Source organism: Gorilla gorilla, chromosome 13, assembly GCF_029281585.2.
Source record: "Gorilla gorilla gorilla isolate KB3781 chromosome 13, NHGRI_mGorGor1-v2.1_pri, whole genome shotgun sequence".
In the NCBI taxonomy this organism is placed as follows: Eukaryota; Metazoa; Chordata; class Mammalia; order Primates; family Hominidae; genus Gorilla; species Gorilla gorilla.
In genome coordinates, this window is record NC_073237.2 from 26,076,171 (window position 1) to 26,097,338 (window position 21,168).

A 21,168-nucleotide genomic window follows, 5' to 3' on the forward strand; every position below is an offset into this window, starting at 1 on the left:
GGAATGAGTCCCCAGCATGGTGGTTGCTCAAGTCCTGCACAAGGCTGGAGTCGACACAGTCCATTACCTGGCTATTTCACCAAAATTTTCCATTGGTTCTAGGAGATGAGCCAATTTTCTTATGATTTCCCAAGCCTAAGATTTATCCAGCTGATTATAATCTTGGGTTTCCCCCTGTCCCCTAGTGCTTATTCCTCTTATGTCTCTGTCTTATCGTATTGTACTGGCTAAAACTTTCAGAACAATTTTCAGTGATAACATTGATAATAGGTTTCCTTGACATGTTCTTGACATTAACAGGAATTCTCTAAGTATCTCACCAATTAAGTATTTTTAAGGTATTAACTTTAGATTTAGTATCAATATAAGAACAAGGAAGTATACTTCAATTCTTATTTACTAAGAGGTATCATAAGGAATTAATATTGAATTTTAGCCAATGCCTTTTCTACATCTTTTATATAATCATATGATTTTCTTCCTTTAATACATTAATATGATGCCCTGAACAGTGCTTTAATATTGAACCATCCTTGCATACATAGAATGAAACTTTTTTGGTCATGGTATATTATTCTTTCTGTAATATTGCCCAATCAGTATGATAGTAGACTTTTTACATGTATATTAACAAATTGTGAGACTAGTCTTTAATTTTTTGTGTGCTGCCTTTGTTAAATTTTTAGATCAGGATTATGCTAGCTTGGAAAAATGAATTGGGAAGATTTCCTTAGTTTTATATATCCTGGGAACAGTTTAATAACTGAGATATGTGTCTCTTGAAGGTTTAAAGAACTTGCCAAAAAGAATAACAAACAAAAACTTTCCCAAGAAGCTAAATGGATGAGGCACTTATTTTTTTTTAAACTTTTTCTATTTCTTCTAAGATTATTGGGATGTTGGTATTCTCTGACTCTTCTTGAATTACTTTTGGCAATTCATATTTTCCTAGAAAATTGTACCTTTTGTTGAGATTTCTACATTCATTCATGTGGAGTGTGTTTCTGTTTTTAAATATCATCTCTGGTTATAATGTCTCCTCATTCTTTATCTTGATTATCTGTGCTTTTTTTTGAATCTTGATAGATTTGTCTATTTTATTGTTCTTTTCAAATAACAATTATTGGCTCATGTATTGTTGTCTGCTTTTCTGTTTCCTAATTCATTCTTTTCTTTTCTTTTTGTGAATGGAGTCTCACTCTGTCTCCCAGGCTGAAGTGCAGTGGTGCCACCTCAGCTCACTGCAACCTACACCACTTAGGTTCAAGCGATTCTCCTGCCTCAGCCTCCCAAGTAGCTGGGATTACAGGCATGTGCCACGACGCCTGGCTAATTTATATATATATATATTTTTTAGTAAACACAGAGTTTCACCATGTTAGCCAGGCTGGTCTTGAACTCCTGACCTCAGCCTTTCAAAGTCCTGAGATTACAGGCGTGAACCACGGCCTGCCCCTAATTCATTCTTTTCTGTTTTTATTTTGTTGATTCCTTCCTCCTTCTTTCCCTGGGTTCATTTTATAGATTTTTATCTGGCTTCTTGAGTGCTTTGGTGAGGCACTGATCTTCTGAACCTTTGCTTTAGGGTTCAAGGTTTTAAAACATGTGTAACAGCAGCAGAAACTGTTGGGGTTCAGAAATGACCCTGAGAGCAACCCACCGTTGAAGAAAGGATCCACTCCCAGGGGGCAGGGGGGCGGACTGTCAGTCCCAGCCTTGCCTCAGGTCAGCCGAGTATCTTTGGACAAGTTCCCTCCCCTCTCACGATCCTCTTATCCATCCCAGGCAGCCAAGTAGGATGTGAGCACTTGTACCAGGCAGCCTCCTACTGGGCTAATGCCCCCCATCTTTCAGGAGGCAGATTTGGCAGCACCCCCTTATGTGGTCCTGGCCTCTACCCCAACATGCACACCCATCAAAACTGTGCAATTGAATTTTCCTCTGCATGATGGAGCCAATCAGTGATGGTGACAGTGTCCCAGCTGAGAGACACATGGACACTCTGGACTCATGGTCAGAAGCACAGCAGCCTGAAAGAGCTGGACACTCACCCATGGGAGTGTGCACGCCTTGAGGGCTGAGACCTTAACCTCCATGTCCCAGCGCCAGAACAGTGTTTGGCACTGGGAGGTGCTTCCTGCATCTTCACTGAATGAAGAAACAGCTCTAGGCCAAAGGAGGAAAAATTCAGTACTAGGCCAGATATGGGACTATAAGGTTTGAGGCAGATATGCCCCCTGTTCACTGTGGGGGGCTGTTGAGGAGAGGAGGAGTGAGGCATTTGAGCTGGTCTTTGAAGGCAGGTGGTGGCAGGCTGTGTGCAGTTGGAGGAAGGGGGACTTTGTACAAAGGACATAGCAGAAGCAACAGTGTGGAGATGGAGAGGTCCCAGGCATTCTTGGGGAGTAGAGAGTAGGGAGAGCTGGCTGGAGTCGGGGCGTGCTGTCACCTGCGTTGCCTAGCCTCCCCAAGCAGGGGGTTCTGATTTCCCAGGAACAGGCCACATCCCTGACTCTGTTCTTGCTGAGTGGAGCGAGGGTGGCTGGAGATGTGTGTGCATGCGTGTGTGTGTGTGTGTGTATGTGTATGTGTGTTTGTGAGAGCGTGTGAGCGACAGCGGGGAGCTGGGGGCACATTGCCGTTCAGCGTCCAAACGTGACAAATGTGCAGAAGCGTCCAGGGAGCTGTGGACATGAGCGGCTGGCCACGGAGATGCTCACCCTGTGATTTGTTGCTTTGATTCCTCAGGCCGTGACTTGGCGAGCACGACCCTCCCCGGGTACCCTCCACACGTCCCCCCCGCTGGACAGGGCAGCTACTCAGCGCCAACGCTGACAGGGATGGTGCCTGGTGAGTTTGCACTGTCGGCGTCTCCACAGCAGGCAGTGGACGGGGTTTCGGTGGGGGGACATCCCCCCCAAACAGCCTGGGTGACCTCTACGCTTCTGAGAAGCGGGCCTGAATAAATCAGGCAGAGGTCTGCGCTCTCTGCAGCTGGGCCTGCAGTGGGCCCTGGACCAGCCAGCAGCGGCACCAGGGAGGACACCGGGGGCGAGGGGAGGGTCTTTGACTGTCACTCAAACAGGCCTTGTTGGCCACGTACAGAGTCTGAACACAGAGGGTGCAGGGGCTGGCTGCAGGTCACCCAGCCGGTGTGGAGCGAGCCTTCTCCCCAACCTTCCCTCCCTCCCGGCCCCCGCCCTCTCTCCCACACAATCATGTGACGTGAACAAGCAGAAGGCTCTGAGGTGCTCGCGGTGGCCTTACTCCTTGGGGTTGAGGATAATGTGTTGAGGACAGACGGGATGTTGGATGGTGGGTTTGTCATTTGATTCTAAACTGAACACCCTGTGGCCATTGGAACCTGATCCCCCCAGGCCAGTGATGTGTCAGTTTAAAACATTTGGAGAGGAGGCTGCCATGTCTCCTTACATTGTGGGGTGGTGTGGGGACAAGTGGTACTGGCTGTCTGGGTGTTAAGGGCATTAGCATAGCAGAAATACCCGAGTATTCTTTCTTGAAAGATGTTTTTAAAAATCAGGAGGAAAATCGGGCCTCCACTGGATGTTGTTACACATCTTTTATGAGTTAGCATTGTCTCCTTTTAAAAATTATTTCTAAAAGTTTTTATTTATTTAATTTAATTTTAATAGACAAATAGTTCAGTGTATCTATAGGGTACAGTGTGGTGTTTTGACAGTGTATACATTGTGGAATGATCAAATCAGGCTAATTAACATACCCTTCACCTCAAATACTCATAATTTCTTCGTAGTGAGAACCATTAAAAACCTCTCTTTTAGCTGTTGGAAATATGCAATGCATTATTACTGACTATAGTCACCATGCTGTCTCTTAGGTAGAGTCATTTTCAGGGGGCAACACAGCTTGTTTCAGTGCCTGGGGCTCTAAGGGCCTTATCTCCTTCTAACACACACTCTTGACTGTCTTTGGGCACCTAAAAAAGCCAGAATAGGCCGGGCACAGTGGCTCATGCCTGTAATCCCAGCACCATGGGAGGCGGAGGCAGACAGATCACTTGAGGCCAGGAGTTCGAGACCAGCCTGGCCAACATGGCGAAGCCCTATCTCTACTAAACAAACAAACAAACAAACAAAATACAAAACTTAGCCAGGTGTGGTGGCATGCACCTGTAATCCCAGCTATTCGGGAGGCTAAGGCATGAGAATCGCTTGAACCCAGAAAGCAGAGGTTACAGTGAGCCAAGATCGTGCCACTGCACTCCAGCCTGGGCGACAGAGCGATACCCTGTCTCAAAAAATAATAATAAAAATAATAATGTAATAAATAAATAAATAAGGGAGCCACCCCTTAGAGGGCCCCACTTCAGCCCTGCTGAAGCCATGCCCACTCTCCCATGCACTGGGGAGAGCCTGCAGGGCCAAACGGACATGACCACACCCCTCTTCCTAGCTCATGCTGGAGTCCCACCCAAATAGGCCCAAGTCTCTTCCCCCGGGCCATCCTCCTGAAGCCAGCCCATGTCACTGGTGTGTGCATCCCTGGGCCCAAGGCCTGGCTCTCTTTCGAGAGTGTGGACGGAGCTTGGATGTGCGGGCTGGGTGTCCACACATGCGTGTGCAAGGCCCCACGTGGTGATGAGGATCCCAGGGTGGGGAGGAGCTCAGCAGGACGGATCTTAGCTAGGCTGGCTCCCGTTATGGCCACATCCTGGCACAGAACGCCAAGAAAGCCCAGAATTCTACACTCGATCCTGGCCTTCCAGGTTGTTTCGAAGATGTATTTAACAAGGTAGGAGGATGGAGCATATTTCATTTAACGGTTTGCTAGCTTGATTGATGACTTTTAAATATGAGACACGTGGGAAACGGCCTCCATGTGTACTCTTGTCCTGGGCCTTGCCAATGCCAGGGAGGCCTGCCAGGTTCCTGCCTGCAAAACTTTGGTCTGCTGCAAGGATGGACCTGTGGCAGATCACAGAGTTGGTGGGACACACACCACCCTTCCCCTTGCCCCGCCCCACCGGCTCCTCATTTTCCAACCTTTAGCATGTCCAGGCGGCCTTGGGAGATGGATCCCAAGCCATGTCCATGGATGGCCCGTCGCATTTATGTAGGGCCTTATAGAACACGGACTTCCCCTGAGTGCTATGACGCATCAGTCCTGCAAGGGGGGCAGGGTTAGGAGAGTAATCCCTGTTTTCCAAAAGGGCCAGAGAAGCCCCGGAGAAGCCAGGGAATTTCCGGGGGGCTGTGCAGCTTGCAGGAGGAGGACTTGAACCCCAGTCTTTGGCCCCTTCTACCTCCCTCCCAGCACTCCCCACACCCGGGGAGGCCCTTCTTCCTGTGCCCTGGGCTGCCTGGGTGTGCTCTCTGAATCAGTCAACTCCAGCCTATCTGTGATGACAGAGGAACAGGGACAGCCCCGGAACCTGTTCTGAGATCATGTCAGTGGTGAAGCTGAGGCCACCCAGCCGGTCCTCTCAGCCCCCCACTGGAAACCCCAAAGAGGCTGAGTTCAGAGAAGCAGCTGAACTTTGCCAAGTTTATCCAAACAGAGCCTGCCCTCTGGCCACCAGGATTCCTCCAGCCCTAATTACCAGGCTCAAGACACAAATGGCTGCAGGCCTGGCAGAGCCTCCAGTGGGAATGGATGGCGACTCCTTGCCCATTAACAGGGCAGCAGGAATCACAGGCCCGAGCAGGGGCACAGCTTCACCAAGCCTGGCAGCAGCTGGACAGGGGCGGCCCCAGGGCCCCATGGGACTCTGTCCTTGGGCACAGAGGAGGGTGCACGAGTGTGGAGGGAGGAAACAAGCACTTCGGCAGAGGAGCCTGCTGCCTGGGAGCTAATGACTTCTTCCTTCTCTCTCTCCCTCCATTCTTTCCTTCTGCATCTCTCTGTCTCCTCTTCCTCCGTCTTTTCCTCTTTCTCCTCTTGCCCCAGCCTCCTTGCTATCTCTTCTCATGCATCTCCCAGCATTTATTCAGTGCCATGCCTGGCGTCAGGGCTGGGATTCCAAGCTCAGCCGCACAGCCCTTAGTTCCTGTTTCTCAATGGCCAAACAGGGTCAGGTCTTTGGGACTCCTGTTTCCAACAAAATTTCCAAATCTGTTTCTTGGGTGGCCTGTGGACATTGTTTTTGCAGACACTACCCCCGGCACTGTCCCACAGAACAGAGAGGGCCCACCTTTTGGCAGAGCAGGGGCCCTGGGCTGTCAGGCCTCACTGTGGTTGGCCTCAACTTGCCTTTCTGGCCTCCTCTCCCAGCCTCCCCGACCCTGACTGCTGTCTGGTGCCCAGCACACCTTGGACTCTCACCCATCAGTTCCTTCATCATTCTTGGATAGCTTCCCACCTTGACCTGTCAGAATCCAGCATCACCCTTCAGGGCTGAATGCAAACCTCACCTGCTCAGAAAAGCCTTCCCAGATGACCCCCTCTGGGGGAAGATGCTTGTGCCTGGCTCTGCCACATCACATGACCCAGCGTGTTCAAGGCACAGCCCCCTACGCCACGTCCACCACTCTCACTGGGACCTTATTAGTCTCTGCACCCTTCATGGCCCCTAACACATATCAAGTTATCTTTGTGAATGTTGGCTAAGGGAGGGAGGAGAGGGAAATTATATGGACCTGTGTGTTAGTTTCCTGTGGCTACTGTAACAAATCTCCCCAAACCTGGTGGCTTAAAACCACAGAACTGTGTTCTCTTATAGTTCTGGAGCACAGGAGTCTGAAGTCAGTATCACTGGGCCAAAATCAAGGTGTCCCCAGGGCTATGCTCCCTCTGGAGGCCCTGGGGAAGGATCTGTTTCCTTCCTCCTCCAGGTTTTGTGGTTCCCGGCACTCCCTGGCTGCAGCTGCATTGCTCCAAGGCAGGAGCTTTCAGTGTTTCCCTGCTCCATCTTCAGGTTGCCTTCTACTCTGTGTGTCGAATCTGCCTCTTCTCTGTTATAGGGATACATATGCATTTCGGTCATACCTGGAGGATCCAGGATGATCTCCCCATTGCAAGATCCTGAATCAATCACATCTGCAAAGACCCCTTTTTTCCTTTCACCGGGAGTCACATTCACAGGTTACATATAAGGAGCCTTCCTATGTCAGGCTCCAGGGAGTAGGGCATGGATATGCCACAACGCGCTTGAGAACTTCAACTTAGTGTTTGTTCAGATGCTGATTCGTGACCTCTTGGGCTTTTGAATCCTGAAGGCATCCACTGAATTGTGACGGTGCTGAAGATGATGATGCCATTGCATTGACCCCGAGGGCCTGTTGGCATGTTTGGAGAAACAAGTGAAGCAAGGCTCTGGGACACCTGTGTCTCTTGCCTTTGTCTCTCTGAGGTTGCTATGCTGCAATGATCTGTTTCACTGTGAGATCTGTTTCACTCCCTCCTGGCCTCTGGTGGGCTGGTGGTGCAATCTAGAGGGAAACCCAAAATCTTCGGGGTGTTTTTTCCCCACTGTCGGCTTTAGAAAACATTTAGCTGCCACTACTTTCACTTCTTTTTTCTTTTCATTTTTTAAATGAAGGCATGGTCTCACTCTGGCCGTCACCCAAACTGGAGTGCAGTGGTGCGATCTTGGCTCACTGCAGCCTTGACTTCTTGGGCTCAGGTGATCCTCTCACCTCAGCCTCCTGAGTAGCTGGGACTACGGGCATCTGCCACCACGCCACCTAATTTTTGTATTTTTTGTAGAGACGGGTTTTGCCATATTGTCCAGGCTGGTCTCCAACTCCTGAGCTCAAACGATCCTCCTGCCTCAGCTTCCCAAAGTGTTGGGATTACAGGCATGAGCCACTGTGCCCGGCCACCACTTCATTTCCAAGTGAAGGCTTTTATTGTAAATGTGCTTGGAGGACACACAGAGGAAGGCACGCTTGCCTTGGGCTATGCTTCCACAGCCACACTGCAGAGCCTGAAAAAGTGGATGTCACGTTTTTCCTTACTAAATGTCTGCTTGTTAGCTTGGACTCATGTTCAGCTTGATTTCTGATTCCGTCATCAGAGTTGTCTGCTCCTTCCGGCTCCAGGGCATCCCCATGTCTGCAAAACACAGCTTCTGGTCTTCTCTAGGGTTTGCAGATTCAGTAAATTCTGCAGCTCTGTAAACTGCATCGCCATTTGCAGAGCAGTTATGTTGAAGAAAGCGAATATAGCATCTTATATCAGCTTAGAAAGGAAACAGTTTTCAAATTTTATTTCCATCAAGTCCCAGAAAATGCCAAAAATTTTGCACCAAAGATTTCATAGTGTCTTGATTGGTGTAACCAGTTGATTCCTGCCTGAAGATATTTTGCAGCCTAACATGGTTGCAAATATCATAACATGGTTGCAGATATCGACATGGCATTTGAAATTCTGACAAATTCTGGGCTAGAGGAAAAAGGAAGGGGAATTCATTGCCCTTTGGCTTTAGTAAGTCTGAGAAAAAAAGGTTGCTATCTTTGAGGAACCGGTGGGTGCCACATCCCGCATGGCCCACCAGAACAATGTGCACAAAGGCACTAGGTGGGGTCCCTGTGGTCCTGGGCACTGTACTTGCCATGGATTGATGGACATCATTTCTAGATGCCTTTTAATTGAGGCACTCACTAAACTGATGGCTTTTATTTTCTTAAAGAAGTAGGAGGTGAGGGTGCAGTGTGGAGTGGGGGCCTGAGGCCAGAGGAGAGGTGGGCCCAGCCGTGTGGGCCGGGAAGGCACAGGGTCCACTGAACGCCACAGGGGGAGTGAGAGGGGCCTGCTCCTTCCCACCTCAGCACCTGCAAGTTCCTCTGCTTAAAGGGCTCAGCCCCTCTCTGCTGTTTGCCCAGCTTGCCTGGTCCCCTCTCACCTATCTGGGTTTCCCTTCCATAGAGAGGCCTTCCCCAGTGACCAAATATATTTGAGTTTCCTGTTGCTGCTGTGACAAATTACCACAAATGAGTGACTTAAAACAACAGACACTTTTCACCCTCTGATTCTGGAAGTAGGTCTCACTGGGCTGAAGTCAAGGTGTCTGCAGGGCTTGTTTCTTCTAGAGGTGCTAGGAGGGAATGATTTGCTTTCTTGTTCTAGCTTGTTGCTGCTGCCGGCATTCCTTGGCTTTTGGCCCCTTCCTTCCTTGTCGAAACTGGCGATGTTGGGCTGAGTCTTTATCTGGCTGTCCCTCCTTTCTACCTCATTCACTTAGAGAGCTCTGTGTTTCCCTTGGACCCACCTGGATATCTAGGATAATCTGCCCATGTTCAGGACAGCTAATTTCATTTTATCTGCAACCTAATTCCCCTCTGTCATGTAACCTGACATAGTCATGGGTTCTAGGGCTTATGATGTGGACATTTTTGGTGGGGGAGCCACAATTCTGCCTGCCACACACCCTCCGAACCAGGACCCCCATCATTCCTCTCCCAGAGCTTCCTGCTCTTTTCATGTGCAGCACTAAGCCCAGATGAAGTCATTTAGTGTGTGGTTTACTCGTTCCCCTCTGGCTTCTCTTCAGGTCTGTATGGTATGTGAGAGCTGTACAATAATCAAGGCTATGTCTGTTTTGTTCACAGTTGTGTCCTTAGTTCCCGGCACAGTGCCTAGCACCTAGTTGCACTCAGGACACAGTAGCTGAAATTAAAATGGAGAACTTTAGGCCGAGCTGCCAAGGAGAGCTTCGCCAGGTTTGCTGTGGCCCTGAGTCTGGGGCTGGGGTGATGCAACCAAGGAGGCTGGGGCTGACCCAGGGCTGGGAGTGGTAGCGCTGTTAGAGTGGCTGCCACATGGGGAAGCAGTGGGAGGCTGGGTGGTTAAGAGCATGGACCTGAGCCAGACTCCCTGGTTCTGAGTCACAGTCCTGCTTCTCACTAGCTGTGTGACTTGGGGCAAGTTACATAACTCCTCAGGGCCCTGGTTTCCTCCTCGTGTATAAAATGGGGATACTGATAATAAATGTGAGCATTAAGTGATGTAATATACATAAAAGCTCTTAGAATTCTGACTGGCACATATGGAGTGGCACATAAGTGTTCATTATTATTGCTATTATTATTTACACAGGGGCCTGGGCTGGATAGGGCAGTGAACAGAGAAGCCTAGCAGGCATGCTAACGCTCAAATCAAGAGCTCTCCAGCAGAGCTCATACCTCCTGGAGCCTGTGGATCAATGGGAAAGCCAACTAGAGAAGAATCCAGTCAGAAATGAGAGCACTGCCAAGTAGGAGTCAGGCAGTCTCCGAATGCAGTGGGTCTGGAGAAAACAGGCAGCTGTGGTTGGTGCAACTGAGAAAGGCCTTCTGGCAAAGGCGGCCCTGGAGCTGGGCTGGGAACCGTGTGTGCTTGGCTATCTGGAGAGGAGGATGGGGGCTTTGCGGTAGGGCAGAAGGCTAAGCCTAGTGGCTGGTGTGGGTTCCCAGGGGTGGGAGTCCAGCCCAGGCCAGGCAAGTAGGATTGGCAGGGAGGGGAGCCTGTTGAGTGGAGGCTGATGGCCAGCAAGGTTAGGATCTGAGCTTGGCAACTTTTGGAGGCCAAGCAGACATGCAGATGAGGCCTTCTGCCGACAGGTGCATGAACCCCAGGAGCATGGGGCGAGGGCCAGTCCAGACAGAAATATGCAGATGCCCCAAGAGAAGCGAAGGGTGCTTTGGCAAGAATGTGGCTTCACCATTATTAGCAGTGTGACCACAGAGGAGCTCTGTGACTTCTCGGAGCCTGCCTTGCTGCTGTTTGAAACAATGGTTGTGTAGTTACGGAGACACCGCCTGTGTGAGATACGAAGGGTATTGAGGTTCTGGAGCGGGGAGGAGAAGGTTTCTTTTGTGGTCTGGCAAGCCCACCCCTGATTCTGCGTCTTGCCTGCCCTACAGGCCTGCTCTGTGCAAAGCATGCAGGCTTGGGGTGGGGGCCGCAGTACCAGGCAGCATCCTGGCCCAGCTCAGCCAGGACACTCTGTGCCATCTGACATGTCATTTCCACTCTCTGGGTCTGGTTAAGCATGTGAAACAGGGGGAAAATATATACTGCCCAGTTCCATAGGCATGGCCGGGACTAGTGAACAGGATTCAGAGGGCCACCTTTTCCAGCCTTGTATCAAGAACCTTTCCTATGATTAGTACTGAAGACATTGGAATGGGCAGACTTGGGAGGGTCCAGCGGACACTGGTGAGAACTTGGTGGTGGGGATTTGAGCATCAGATGGAGAGAGGACCAGTGCTCTCCAGGCACCTCCGTGACCTAAGCATCAGGCTCAGGGAGCGTTTGCTCAGGGAAAGAACAGCCTTTGTTCTTAACACTAACTTCCCTTGACCCCTGACTTTCTTTCTAAGCTCCTTGCTGGGGCTCCTGGTAGCTCTCTGGCCTGGGCACGCCGCCCCTTTGCCAACCTGGCCCTGGCGTCTGGGGTGCACACCTGTTGCTCGTTCCTGACTCTTTGCTGCCCTCTGGTGGCCTCCAGTCACTCTGCCACAGCAGGAACATAGACTTGACCCTGGGGAATCCTAGACACAGCTACGATGAAGTGCAGGTGGCCATTCACTTGTTCATTCATTCATTCTCCATACATTTCCTAAGAGACCCTTGGTGCCAATTGTGGGCTAGGGGTGGAGTTGCCGACACAGCCCCTGCCCTCAGGGAGCTCACAGTCTAGTTGGAGAGATGGATATAAAAAAATCCTGATGTGCTAATGTTAAGAGCTAAGACCTAGGAATCTATAAAGTGTTGGGGAAATGCAGGTGAGGGGGACCACTGAGTCTGCTGAGGCAATGGGGTGGAGTGGGAGAAATCAGGGAAGACTTCTCAAAGGAGGTCATTTGAGATGGACCTTGAAGAGTGAGTTTGCTAGTCTGTGAAGCTGGAGGGATATTGTTGGGTAAGGGACCAGTGCATGAGAAGCCCCAGGGGAACCAGAGAACGTGGGCATCAGGGAGGGAGCTGGGAGTGACCAGAGCCTTGTGGGGCTGGTGGGAGATGAGCTGGAAGGGAAGGCTGGATCTAGGGAAGAAGGGTCCCAGTCACACCCACACCTCAGCCCTGGAAACCTCTGGGCATGAGGCTGAGCATCCAGTAGCCTTGCAGAGGGCAGGCTCTGCCCAGGCACATGTGGAGAGTCAGGGTTGCCTGTGCCCTCATAGGATGGGGGGGCAAGGGGTCTAGAATGATGTGATTTGGACAGTCTATGTGACTAAAGCTCCAGGAACCCTGCACGGAAGTGATGCTGGGAGTGAGGAGAAACTGATACACACATGTAGACTTTCTCAGCTCTTGCCTGCATTTGGGAAGAAAAGAATTACAAAAGCCTCAGAGATGGAAAGGACTCTGGGGACATGAAGGTCCTACTTGAATTTAGGAGACCTAGGTTCTGATTCTAGCTGCCAGATACTCACAGCATGACCTTGAGACATGACCTTGGGACTCCCTGCTCTCTCTTAAAGCAGGAGGCAGGGCCTGGGGAGGCTGGGCTGAATGCACCCCAGGGGGCTTTCTGCTCCTGCCATTCAAGGTTTCTAAGTCAGTGATGTTTATGCCTGCTGATATCAGCTGCTGACCGAACTGGAGGGCTCCCTAAGCCCTGCCACCTCTGTTCTAAGCAAGCAGCAAGTGCTTCCAAGTTCCCTTCAGATCTGGGGCTGTGAATAATAAGACAGTGGCCCTGGGCTGTTGTGTATAATCTGGTAATCACTTCCAAGGGCTGGACTGAAGGAGAAGAGCCTGAGGACTTGTTAACCTTACACACTGCTCCCATGTCTCGATCGGGAAGGCCCAGAAACTGCTGGGGCAGGCCAGGGCTGGCTTTCGGGGCTTGTGCACCTGGGAGCAGGGCTCCCAGACTGGAATCTGCAATCTTAGGGTGAGAGAGAGGTAGTAAAGATCACCATCATTTGTTCCATCTTTGAAAGCAAAGTGTCCCTTTTGGGAGCATGGAGATGGGGAGAGAGAATATCCTAGGCTCACAGGTGCTGGGAAACATTCTTATTTCTCACATCCCCATTACAAGGACAGCTGAGAAGCAGAGTCTCAGCTGGGAGAGTGCCCTGTCCAAAGCCGGTGCTCACTGGCCCGCCTGGGAAGTGTGCAGTGCTGGGGGAGCTCAGAGCCAGGGGCTGAGGACAGCTTTGGTGCTGCTCTGGGCTGAATCTACTTGTTAGATTTCCCCAGTTTCCAGCTCCTTCTGATGGTGGTTGGCAGGCCCCAGATCCAACTGCACCAACCTGGTCATGAGTATGTGAGAACATGTGTTTGGGATCCTGACTTACAATGTCTTCCTGATGTCCTTCTACTAATGGTGTTTCTTAAAAACAAACAACAAACAAAACGACTGGGCTGTGATGGCTTTTTAGGAGATGAAGGGGAATGCTATCAGAATTTGCTTTAGAAGAAACTGAAGCATTTGCGGAAGGGCTAAGTGTTGGGTGGCTGATGCAGGGTCAAGGTGGGCCTGGAGGGCTTAAAGGTTCTCCCAGCCCTGAGAGGTTAGGGTTCCCCCATTAGTGCAGAGAGGAGCCTGGAGGTACACAGCCCAAAGTGAGGGTGTCCTGAGGACAGTGGCCTTGCTGAACCTTAGGCCTTCTTATCCTAATTCCTGATGACCAAGTCAGATTCTGACCAGAGACAGAGTGGACATGAATCCAGGAGATAAATGCCAAGGACTGGACGAGGACTGCAGCCCGGGTATGCACAGGGCCCATGGAGTGGCAGCAGAAGCCATCCTCAGCCCCTGCCACACAGCAGGTGGCGGAGCAGCCTGACACCAGGCCTGGGGTTTAAGCCACGCTGCTACAGGCACCTCCCAGTAGCACTGCTTGCCAAAAGGCCTGTCAAGAGGGCAGGTGGCAATTCCCTCTGTTTTGTGGTTGAGTCTTGGTTGGGGGCAAACAGGGAGAAAGTACTCTGGGCCTGGCTTACCTGGAGATAGGATGGGAAGGAGAGGCTGAAGTCCTAGGAGGAGCCTGGGCCAGGCAGCCCCTGCCCTGAGGGCACCCTATGCAGGAGTGTCAGGGCTCAGACCAGCCCCTTCATCTACTGGGCAGCAGCAATCTGCCCCTTTGAGGCTTGGGGCCCAATGCACTCTTTCCCTTTTCTTTTACTTTTTATCACATTATTTACGAGTGCGTCTCCACCTCCACCAGACTTGAGCTCCTGGAAGACGAGGTTGGTGTCCCAGCCAAGACTTCCCACAGGATCCTAAATGAAAGTGCAGGGCCCTGGAGAGGCCCTGGGCTAAAGTCCCAGAAGCTTTTTAGGAATCTACAACAATCTGAGGCCCAAACAAAGCTCCTTTTACCTCTAAAATTAAAATAGGAAACTAGAAAACTGACATTAATAAATGTTATAGTAAATGTTTACAAATTGTAACATTATTGTTAACTTCATTAACTATTAAATTTAGGGCTTACAAAAATTTCATTACATTTAAAAACCATTTTTAGATTAGATTTTGTTCCTTTAAAAGAATTTCTAAGTGTGTGCTTCAATTGCTGAGTATTCATAGCTAATCATCAATTAGATTACTTGTGGCCAAATAATTCCAAAAGTAAAATTATAAAAATAAGCTTTTTGTGTTTTTAGAGTGAAAAGTATCATTATTATAGGGCATTTAATGCATGATGTGCTGTGGGGTAGAATGGAAAGGGGCCTCCGTGTCCTAGAAGAAGGGGCTTGGGAGAGAGCCTGTTGAAATGTATTGAACATAATAAATAATTGTGGGGCCTTGAGCTGATCAGGTTGCAGTGGCCATCCATTCATCCATCCATCCACCCATCCATTTATCCATCCATCCATCCATCCATCCATCCATCCATTCATCCATTTATCCATCCATCCATCCATCCACCCATTTATCCATCCATCCATCCATCCATCCATTTATCCATCCATCCATCCATCATCCATCCATCCATCCATTTATCCACCCATCCATCCATCCATCCATCCATCCATTTAGCCATCCATCCATCCATCCATCCATTCATCCATCCATCCATCCATCCATCCATCTATCCATCCATCCATCCATCCATTTATCCATCCATCCATCCATTTATCCATCCATCCATCCATCCATTTATCCATCCATCCATCCATCCATCCATCCATCCATCCATCCATCCATTTATCCATCCATCCATCTATTCATCCATCCATCCATCCATCCATCCATTTATCCATCCATCCATCCATTTATCCATCCATCCATCCATCCATCCATCCATCCATCCATTTATCCATCCATCCATCCATTTATCCATCCATCCATCCATCTATCCATCCATCCATTTATCCATCCATCCATCCATCCATCTATCCATCCATCCATCCATCCATCCATCCATCCATTTATCCATCCATCTATTCATCCATCCATCCATCCATCCATCCATTTATCCATCCATCCATCCATCTATCCATCCATCCATCCATCCATCCATCCATCCATCCATTTATCCATCCATCCATCTATTCATCCATCCATCCATCCATCCATCCATTTATCCATCCATCTATTCATCCATCCATCCATCCATCCATCCATCCATTTATCCATCCATCTATTCATCCATCCATCCATCTATTTATCCACCCATCCATCCACTATCGCTTCCTTCCTTTCCTTCTCCCTTCCAACATTTATTGAGCATCTACATGTGCCAGGTATTAGCCTAAGGATACAAGATCAAAACCCATGACCCTTGTCAGGCAAATCTGTGAGGGGCTATGGGGGCCAGTTGTGGTAGCAGGCAAGCCCAGGGACTCTGGGAACACAGAGAAGGGGGATGGAGCCTAGACTGGAGATGTCAGACACAGAGGGGCTTGGAATCTCTGTACAGTAGGGCTGGGTGGGAGGCATGTCTGAGGGTGCTTTTGCAGGGAGTTTTGCTAAGATTGAGAAAACACATCAAAGAACAGGGGCACAGCTAAAGCTTTCCAAGTCATCCCTGGTGCTGCCCTTAGGGCAGGGGAGGAATCTAGGAAGAGACAATTTTCAGGTTTATTGTTGAGAGAGAAACATATGTTAGCCAGTGGGAGGTGGAATGAGGAGGGAGAAGATGAGTGTTTCAGGCAGAGCAGGAACAATGAAAACAAAGGTTCTGAGATGTGCTTTGCTCCTGTACTTACTTCAGTCTTTCCGAAACCCAGCTTTAATCTACTGGGGCTGTCAGAGTTTGACTCCCTTCAGCTTGCTGGGATCTGCAGCCCCTGTCTCCAAGACCCTGACAGCTGTCAGTCTTCATCTGGACCAACCGCTGCCTCCAACCCTGAGGGTCACTCCACCTGGGATACTGCTATCCAGAGAACTTCTGGCAGTGTCCGAAGCCCTCAGGGCAGTGAGAGCCAGTGGAGCTTGGCTTCTGCCTTCCAAAAGGAGAGTGTTCTCAAATGAGGCCAAACCACCCATGCCCGTAAGCTCATTCTACCAACAAGCCCCATGCTTCCCCACCCCCAACCTGCATGGTGCTTTAGAGTTATCAAGGGACACACAGCTGTTAGCCCCAGTTGCCATTTGAAAGCATGTTGTGAGGTTGGAGTGCGCATATCCATCTCGGAGGCAGGCTGACTGGGTTCAGGAGGTGGTGTTGCATTGCCAGGGGGATAGCCAGTCAGGGAGCAGCTGGGCTTGGCGCCTGGAACTTAGGGTCTCTGAGCCTCCGGTGTCCATGGAGACTGAGAGGAAATGGAGACTATCTATGGGCTCTGGGGCCAGGGAAGGTGCTCCCTCAGGGACATAGGTGGCCTTTCTAACTCGAGTTCTTTTATGGCCCAGGAAGAGCTCTTCCTGCTGGGATGCTAGGGAGCTCACACTTGGAATTCTGGTATATTCCTTTCTCCCTCCCCATCCTCACCTGTGTGTGTTTGACACATGCTCCTAGACCCAAATTTAAGGCTCTCTCTTACAGGAAGCCCCCCACCACAGTCCCTCATCTCCCCACTGTGTGCACCCCCAGGGCACTGCCCATGGTCTGCCATAGAGACCCCGTGCACCCGTCTCCTGGCTGCTTCTGAGGTCAGGGCTGCCTGGAATTCCTCTCAGATCCTGGCCCTGCCTGCAGTAGGTGCTGCCTGCAGTAGGTGCTCAGTAGCTGTGGGTGGGATTTATCTGAATACAGCACATGCCCCTCCCCATCTTGCCCAGTCCAGAGTCCAGGGCAAGTTAGGGTCCGACTGTGTAATTAAACAGGGCTTGAGTGCCACTGACACGTCCCCAGTCCTTCTTCCAATATTTGCTCTGGCTTCTAGCAGGAAGACGCTGAGACAATGGCCCTTGTTACCCTCTGTTTGAGTTATTTATTTTTTTCACTTTTCCCTCCTTCCCCTCTCGGGGGACTTGCCTCTCGCCCTCATCCCTCATGTTTTCGCTTTCACTTGACTGTCACTCTCATTGTCCTCCCGGGGCCGGGAACGCGGGGTGACAGGCAAGGGGAGCCCAACCGGGCTGGGAGGCTGGAAATATAGTCATTAATGGGACCCACGAAGCCCAGATGTCCTCCCTGAATGCGGGTAATTTGTTTTTAATGAAAAACCATGCGGTGACCCTGAACAAATGAATTTTCTTTATAAGGAGTCTATGTGCAACGGGCACAAATAAAGGGCCCGAAACAGGGAGACTTCAATCCAGGGCTGAAAGAAAGAAAGGAAGAGGGAAGGAGTGGAAAAGAGAAAGAGAGATAAAAGAGGGAGGAAGGAAAAATGTGAAATGACAACTGTGTTACCACACCCTTCGCCTGAAGAGCAATCCCAGGCCAAAAATGCCTTGGGCATTGTCCTGCCAGGGCAGGGTTTCTGACCGCTGTGGCCATCGTGGGGTCTTGTTCACAATGATGCTAAGAAGACGAACCCCCACCTGGACAGAGCTTTGCTATTCATGCGCCCCTTTCATGTATAATTGCAGTGGAGCCTCACGGTAGCCCCTTTTACAGAGGTGAAAACTGAGGCTTAAATGGTTTGCTAGCAAGTGGTTCAGTCTAGATGACAAGGGAAGGATTTTGCCAATTTGGAGTGTGACTCTTAGAAACACTGTGTTACAGCCCAGAAATTGCTTTCATGGTGTGATGCAAAAGAAGAGTGTGGCACGAGCAGGTCTAAGCGGGGACACCAGGTGTATACCAAAGAGTCTTGGGTTGAAGCAGTTTCCCATAGCCCCTACAACTTTGCACTGGACCTTTGTGAATGAATAGCTTTTCCATGGGCACTGCCGGTGTGGGGTTCCTGGGTAGAGAAGAACTCTCCAGGAACGAGCCAGACACATTTGGAAAAACAAATGCAAAGAAATTGGAATCTAGCCTTGGGAAGCAGGAGACCAACCAAGGCCCCCCCCACCACCCCATTCAGGACCTTTTGTGGGCTGTAGAGCTGGCCACTGGGGGCAGCAGCAAAGACATTGATTCAACAGAGGCCCTAGCCAAGGGCCTTGCCTTTGGCTTTGGAGAAATCTGCTCTGCGGGAGAAGTTTTGAAGGCTGTTAGCCCTGTGTAGACTGGGCTGTGCCTGTGTGGAGCGTGTTGTGTGTTCAGCGGAGAGGCCGTTGTGTGTTCTGTAGCTGCTTTTCCGTCCATCACTGATGGACAGGGCTGGACTCAACCTTAGAAATCAACCCAGGGCTGTGCAGATGAGGACGAGGAAAGGACTTGTTCAAAGTCATATGGCAAGTCAGAGGGGGAGCCAGGTGGCCCTCTTTCTGCCCTATTGTCCCCACCCCCCTCAGTTCTTCACCGAAGCAATAAAAAAGAAGCTATTTTGTCTCCTGTCCTTGTGCAGAACTGGTATAAAAAGGACGGTTCTTGGATGCCCTGGCTTCTACAGCAACCCAAATCAAGACCCCCACCTTCACCCCAACTTTTGTTGTGCTCTTCCTGAATGCAGATCCTCTCCCAGGCCCTGGGACCTGGCCAGCTAAAAAAACATCTTCTCTTAAGTCTCAGGCTTCTGTGCCTCAGTGGATCCAGGCAACGGTGGGCTCCCCAGGCCTGGCCGAGGTTGGTCTGAGACCTGCAGGTACGCCGGGGCCACAGCTCCCCCACCCAGAGTCAGGTAGCCAGACACAAAGAAATGATTGTTTTCTGTTCCTGGGTTCAGTTTCCCTCTGGAAGCTGTGACCCAGTTAGAAAGTCAGACAGGTAGAAAAATCTGACCACGACCCCAACTGAGGTTCTGAAGTCTTGGCTTCTATTTAGGCCTCTGCCTCGAACGCTCCCTGGTGAGGCCCGGCCCGCCCGCGCTTCTTCAGCCACCAGGAGCAGACCTTCCTAGCCGCTGGTTTTCTCCGTAATTGATGATTTATTCCCCACTGACTTCCAAAATGGATTTCAGGCACCTTCCTGACCTTTCAATAACATCAGCCCCAACCTGAAATCCCTGTCATAAAACAGGAGGACTGCCAGTGGTTCCCGGTGGGGCAGGAGTGGATGCAGGTCCACCCCACCTGCCCGAGGATGGGCAGACTTGCTTTTCACAGCGTGGCACCACTGAGCCGTCCTTTGTGCCCAGCCCTGCTCTGGAGCGACCCATGCTTCACTGCTAGGAGCTGGGAGCTCACTTTTTTGGAAACAGCTCCTGTCTGTATGCATACCAGAGCAGGCTTCCAAAAACATACTTTTAATCAAAAGAAGACTACCAGAAAAACTGGGGCAAATTGTGATTTTGACAGTGGACAATTATAAATACTGGGAGAGGTTACTAGTTGGCAAATAAACTCCGCTGGTGAAGTCTTGGATTAATTATACCACCAGTGAGCTGGCCGTGTGGGGTCTCCTGATTGTCTTCATTTGCGGAATATGTTCTGGTCTTCCTCCATTTCTTCCTTCTCTCCCTCTCTCCCCAGCCTCTCCTGCTGCCTTCCCTCCTCTCTTCCCTTCCTCCCTTCTTCCTTGACTCACTTATTCATTCATCAGACAATCCCTGAGTCCCTCCTGGGTGCTGGGCCTAGTTCAAAGAATGGGCACAGAAATGACTGAATGAATTTCTCAAGACCTAGGAGAATCGCCCATGCTACCTGCTCAGATGGAAAGAAACCAGCTTGTATGTGGAGGTTCTGCAGGATTGCTAGGCCCAGGGGCTAGGCAGAGACTACTGGGGGACAAGAGGGCAAGGTGTGGGGAGCTCAGAAGCTGAGGGTTGCTGACCCGATGGATGCTCTGGCCGGGCTCACCCTGGGCCTCCCTGGGAGAACTGAGGGAAGCACCTGGAAATCTTGGTCTCTGAAGTGGGTGCCTGGCCTGTGTTTCCAAATAGGGGGCTCTGTATTTAGGAGTGGGGAGGAGCAGGGAGCTGCCCTGAATGGCTGCCTGCTTTGGAAATTTCTATGCATTTGTAATAACAAAATTACCATAATTTGCTCGTTAACGCAGCTAGATCAGTCAAGCATTGTTCCGTCGCGGGCGGGGAGGCCGCGGTGCCTCTCTCTGCACACTCTCCACACCCCAGCCCGCCTGCCAGCCCGTTAGAGCGCTGGAAATTAGCATGCAAATGGTCCTAATTCGGTGGGCGAGCTGTCAGGCAGCGCCTCTCCGGCCTCGTCTCTGTGAAGGCCCTGACAGCCCGGCTCCGGCGCCGGCCCACCCTCCTCACTCCAGCCAGGAGGGGCTCCGAGGGGCACCTCTAGACTGACAGCTTGGCGGCCTCCCTCCCTCCGTCAGCGCCATCAGCCCTGGCGGCAGGCTCCCAGGGGAGCAGGCAGGGCCTGCCACCATGCTGGCCAGGCCGGAAGAAGCAGGCAGGCAGGTGGGCTGAGGGGGGAGGCTGGCCCACGCTCAGGCCCACCAGCCTTAGCTGGCCTGGGCCGATGGGGGCAGGTGAGGGTGGCGTTGGGGTCCCCTGACTCAGGGTCCGGCTGGGGCATGGGGACCCTCACAGTTGGTGGGTTCTGAGAGTGGCCCCATGAGGACTCTGCACAACCTTCTCCCACCTGCACATCCACAAGGATCAAGTTCAAGTCCTGCCCTGCTCCCCACTCTTTGTCTTCCAGTCCTGACTTAACACATTGCTCCTCGCCCTCCCCCATACCTGGACCGTCTCTGTCCAGGTCCACTCCTGGAACTCCTCAGGCTCTAGTGGAGAATTAGGGAGGCTGAGAAGCTGCATGGACCAGGACTTGGCACCTTTGGCCATAGTCCTGCCTGTAGGCTTACCAGCCTTAGAGGGAAGTCACCTTTCTGTCTCTGTACCTCAGCCTGCACTTTTATGGTCTTTTTCCCAGGGCTCGTGTGAGGAAAAGGGCTTGCT

At 50.9% G+C, this 21,168-nt stretch overlaps 1 protein-coding gene across 3 annotated transcripts in view; it reads left to right on the top strand.

The window, feature by feature from the left end:
• The window catches only part of PAX5 (paired box 5), a 202,320-nt gene that overhangs the window by 149,828 nt on the left and 31,324 nt on the right, over positions 1-21,168 (top strand). For all 3 annotated transcript variants that reach the window (XR_010130152.1, XM_004048026.5, XM_019034203.4), the window contains exon 8: positions 2,749-2,850. Coding sequence is in view for 2 of the 3 variants with exons in the window: in XM_004048026.5 (XP_004048074.1) it covers positions 2,749-2,850 (102 nt within the window). In the remaining variant the exon portion in view is untranslated. The remainder of the gene's footprint in view (positions 1-2,748; positions 2,851-21,168) is intronic.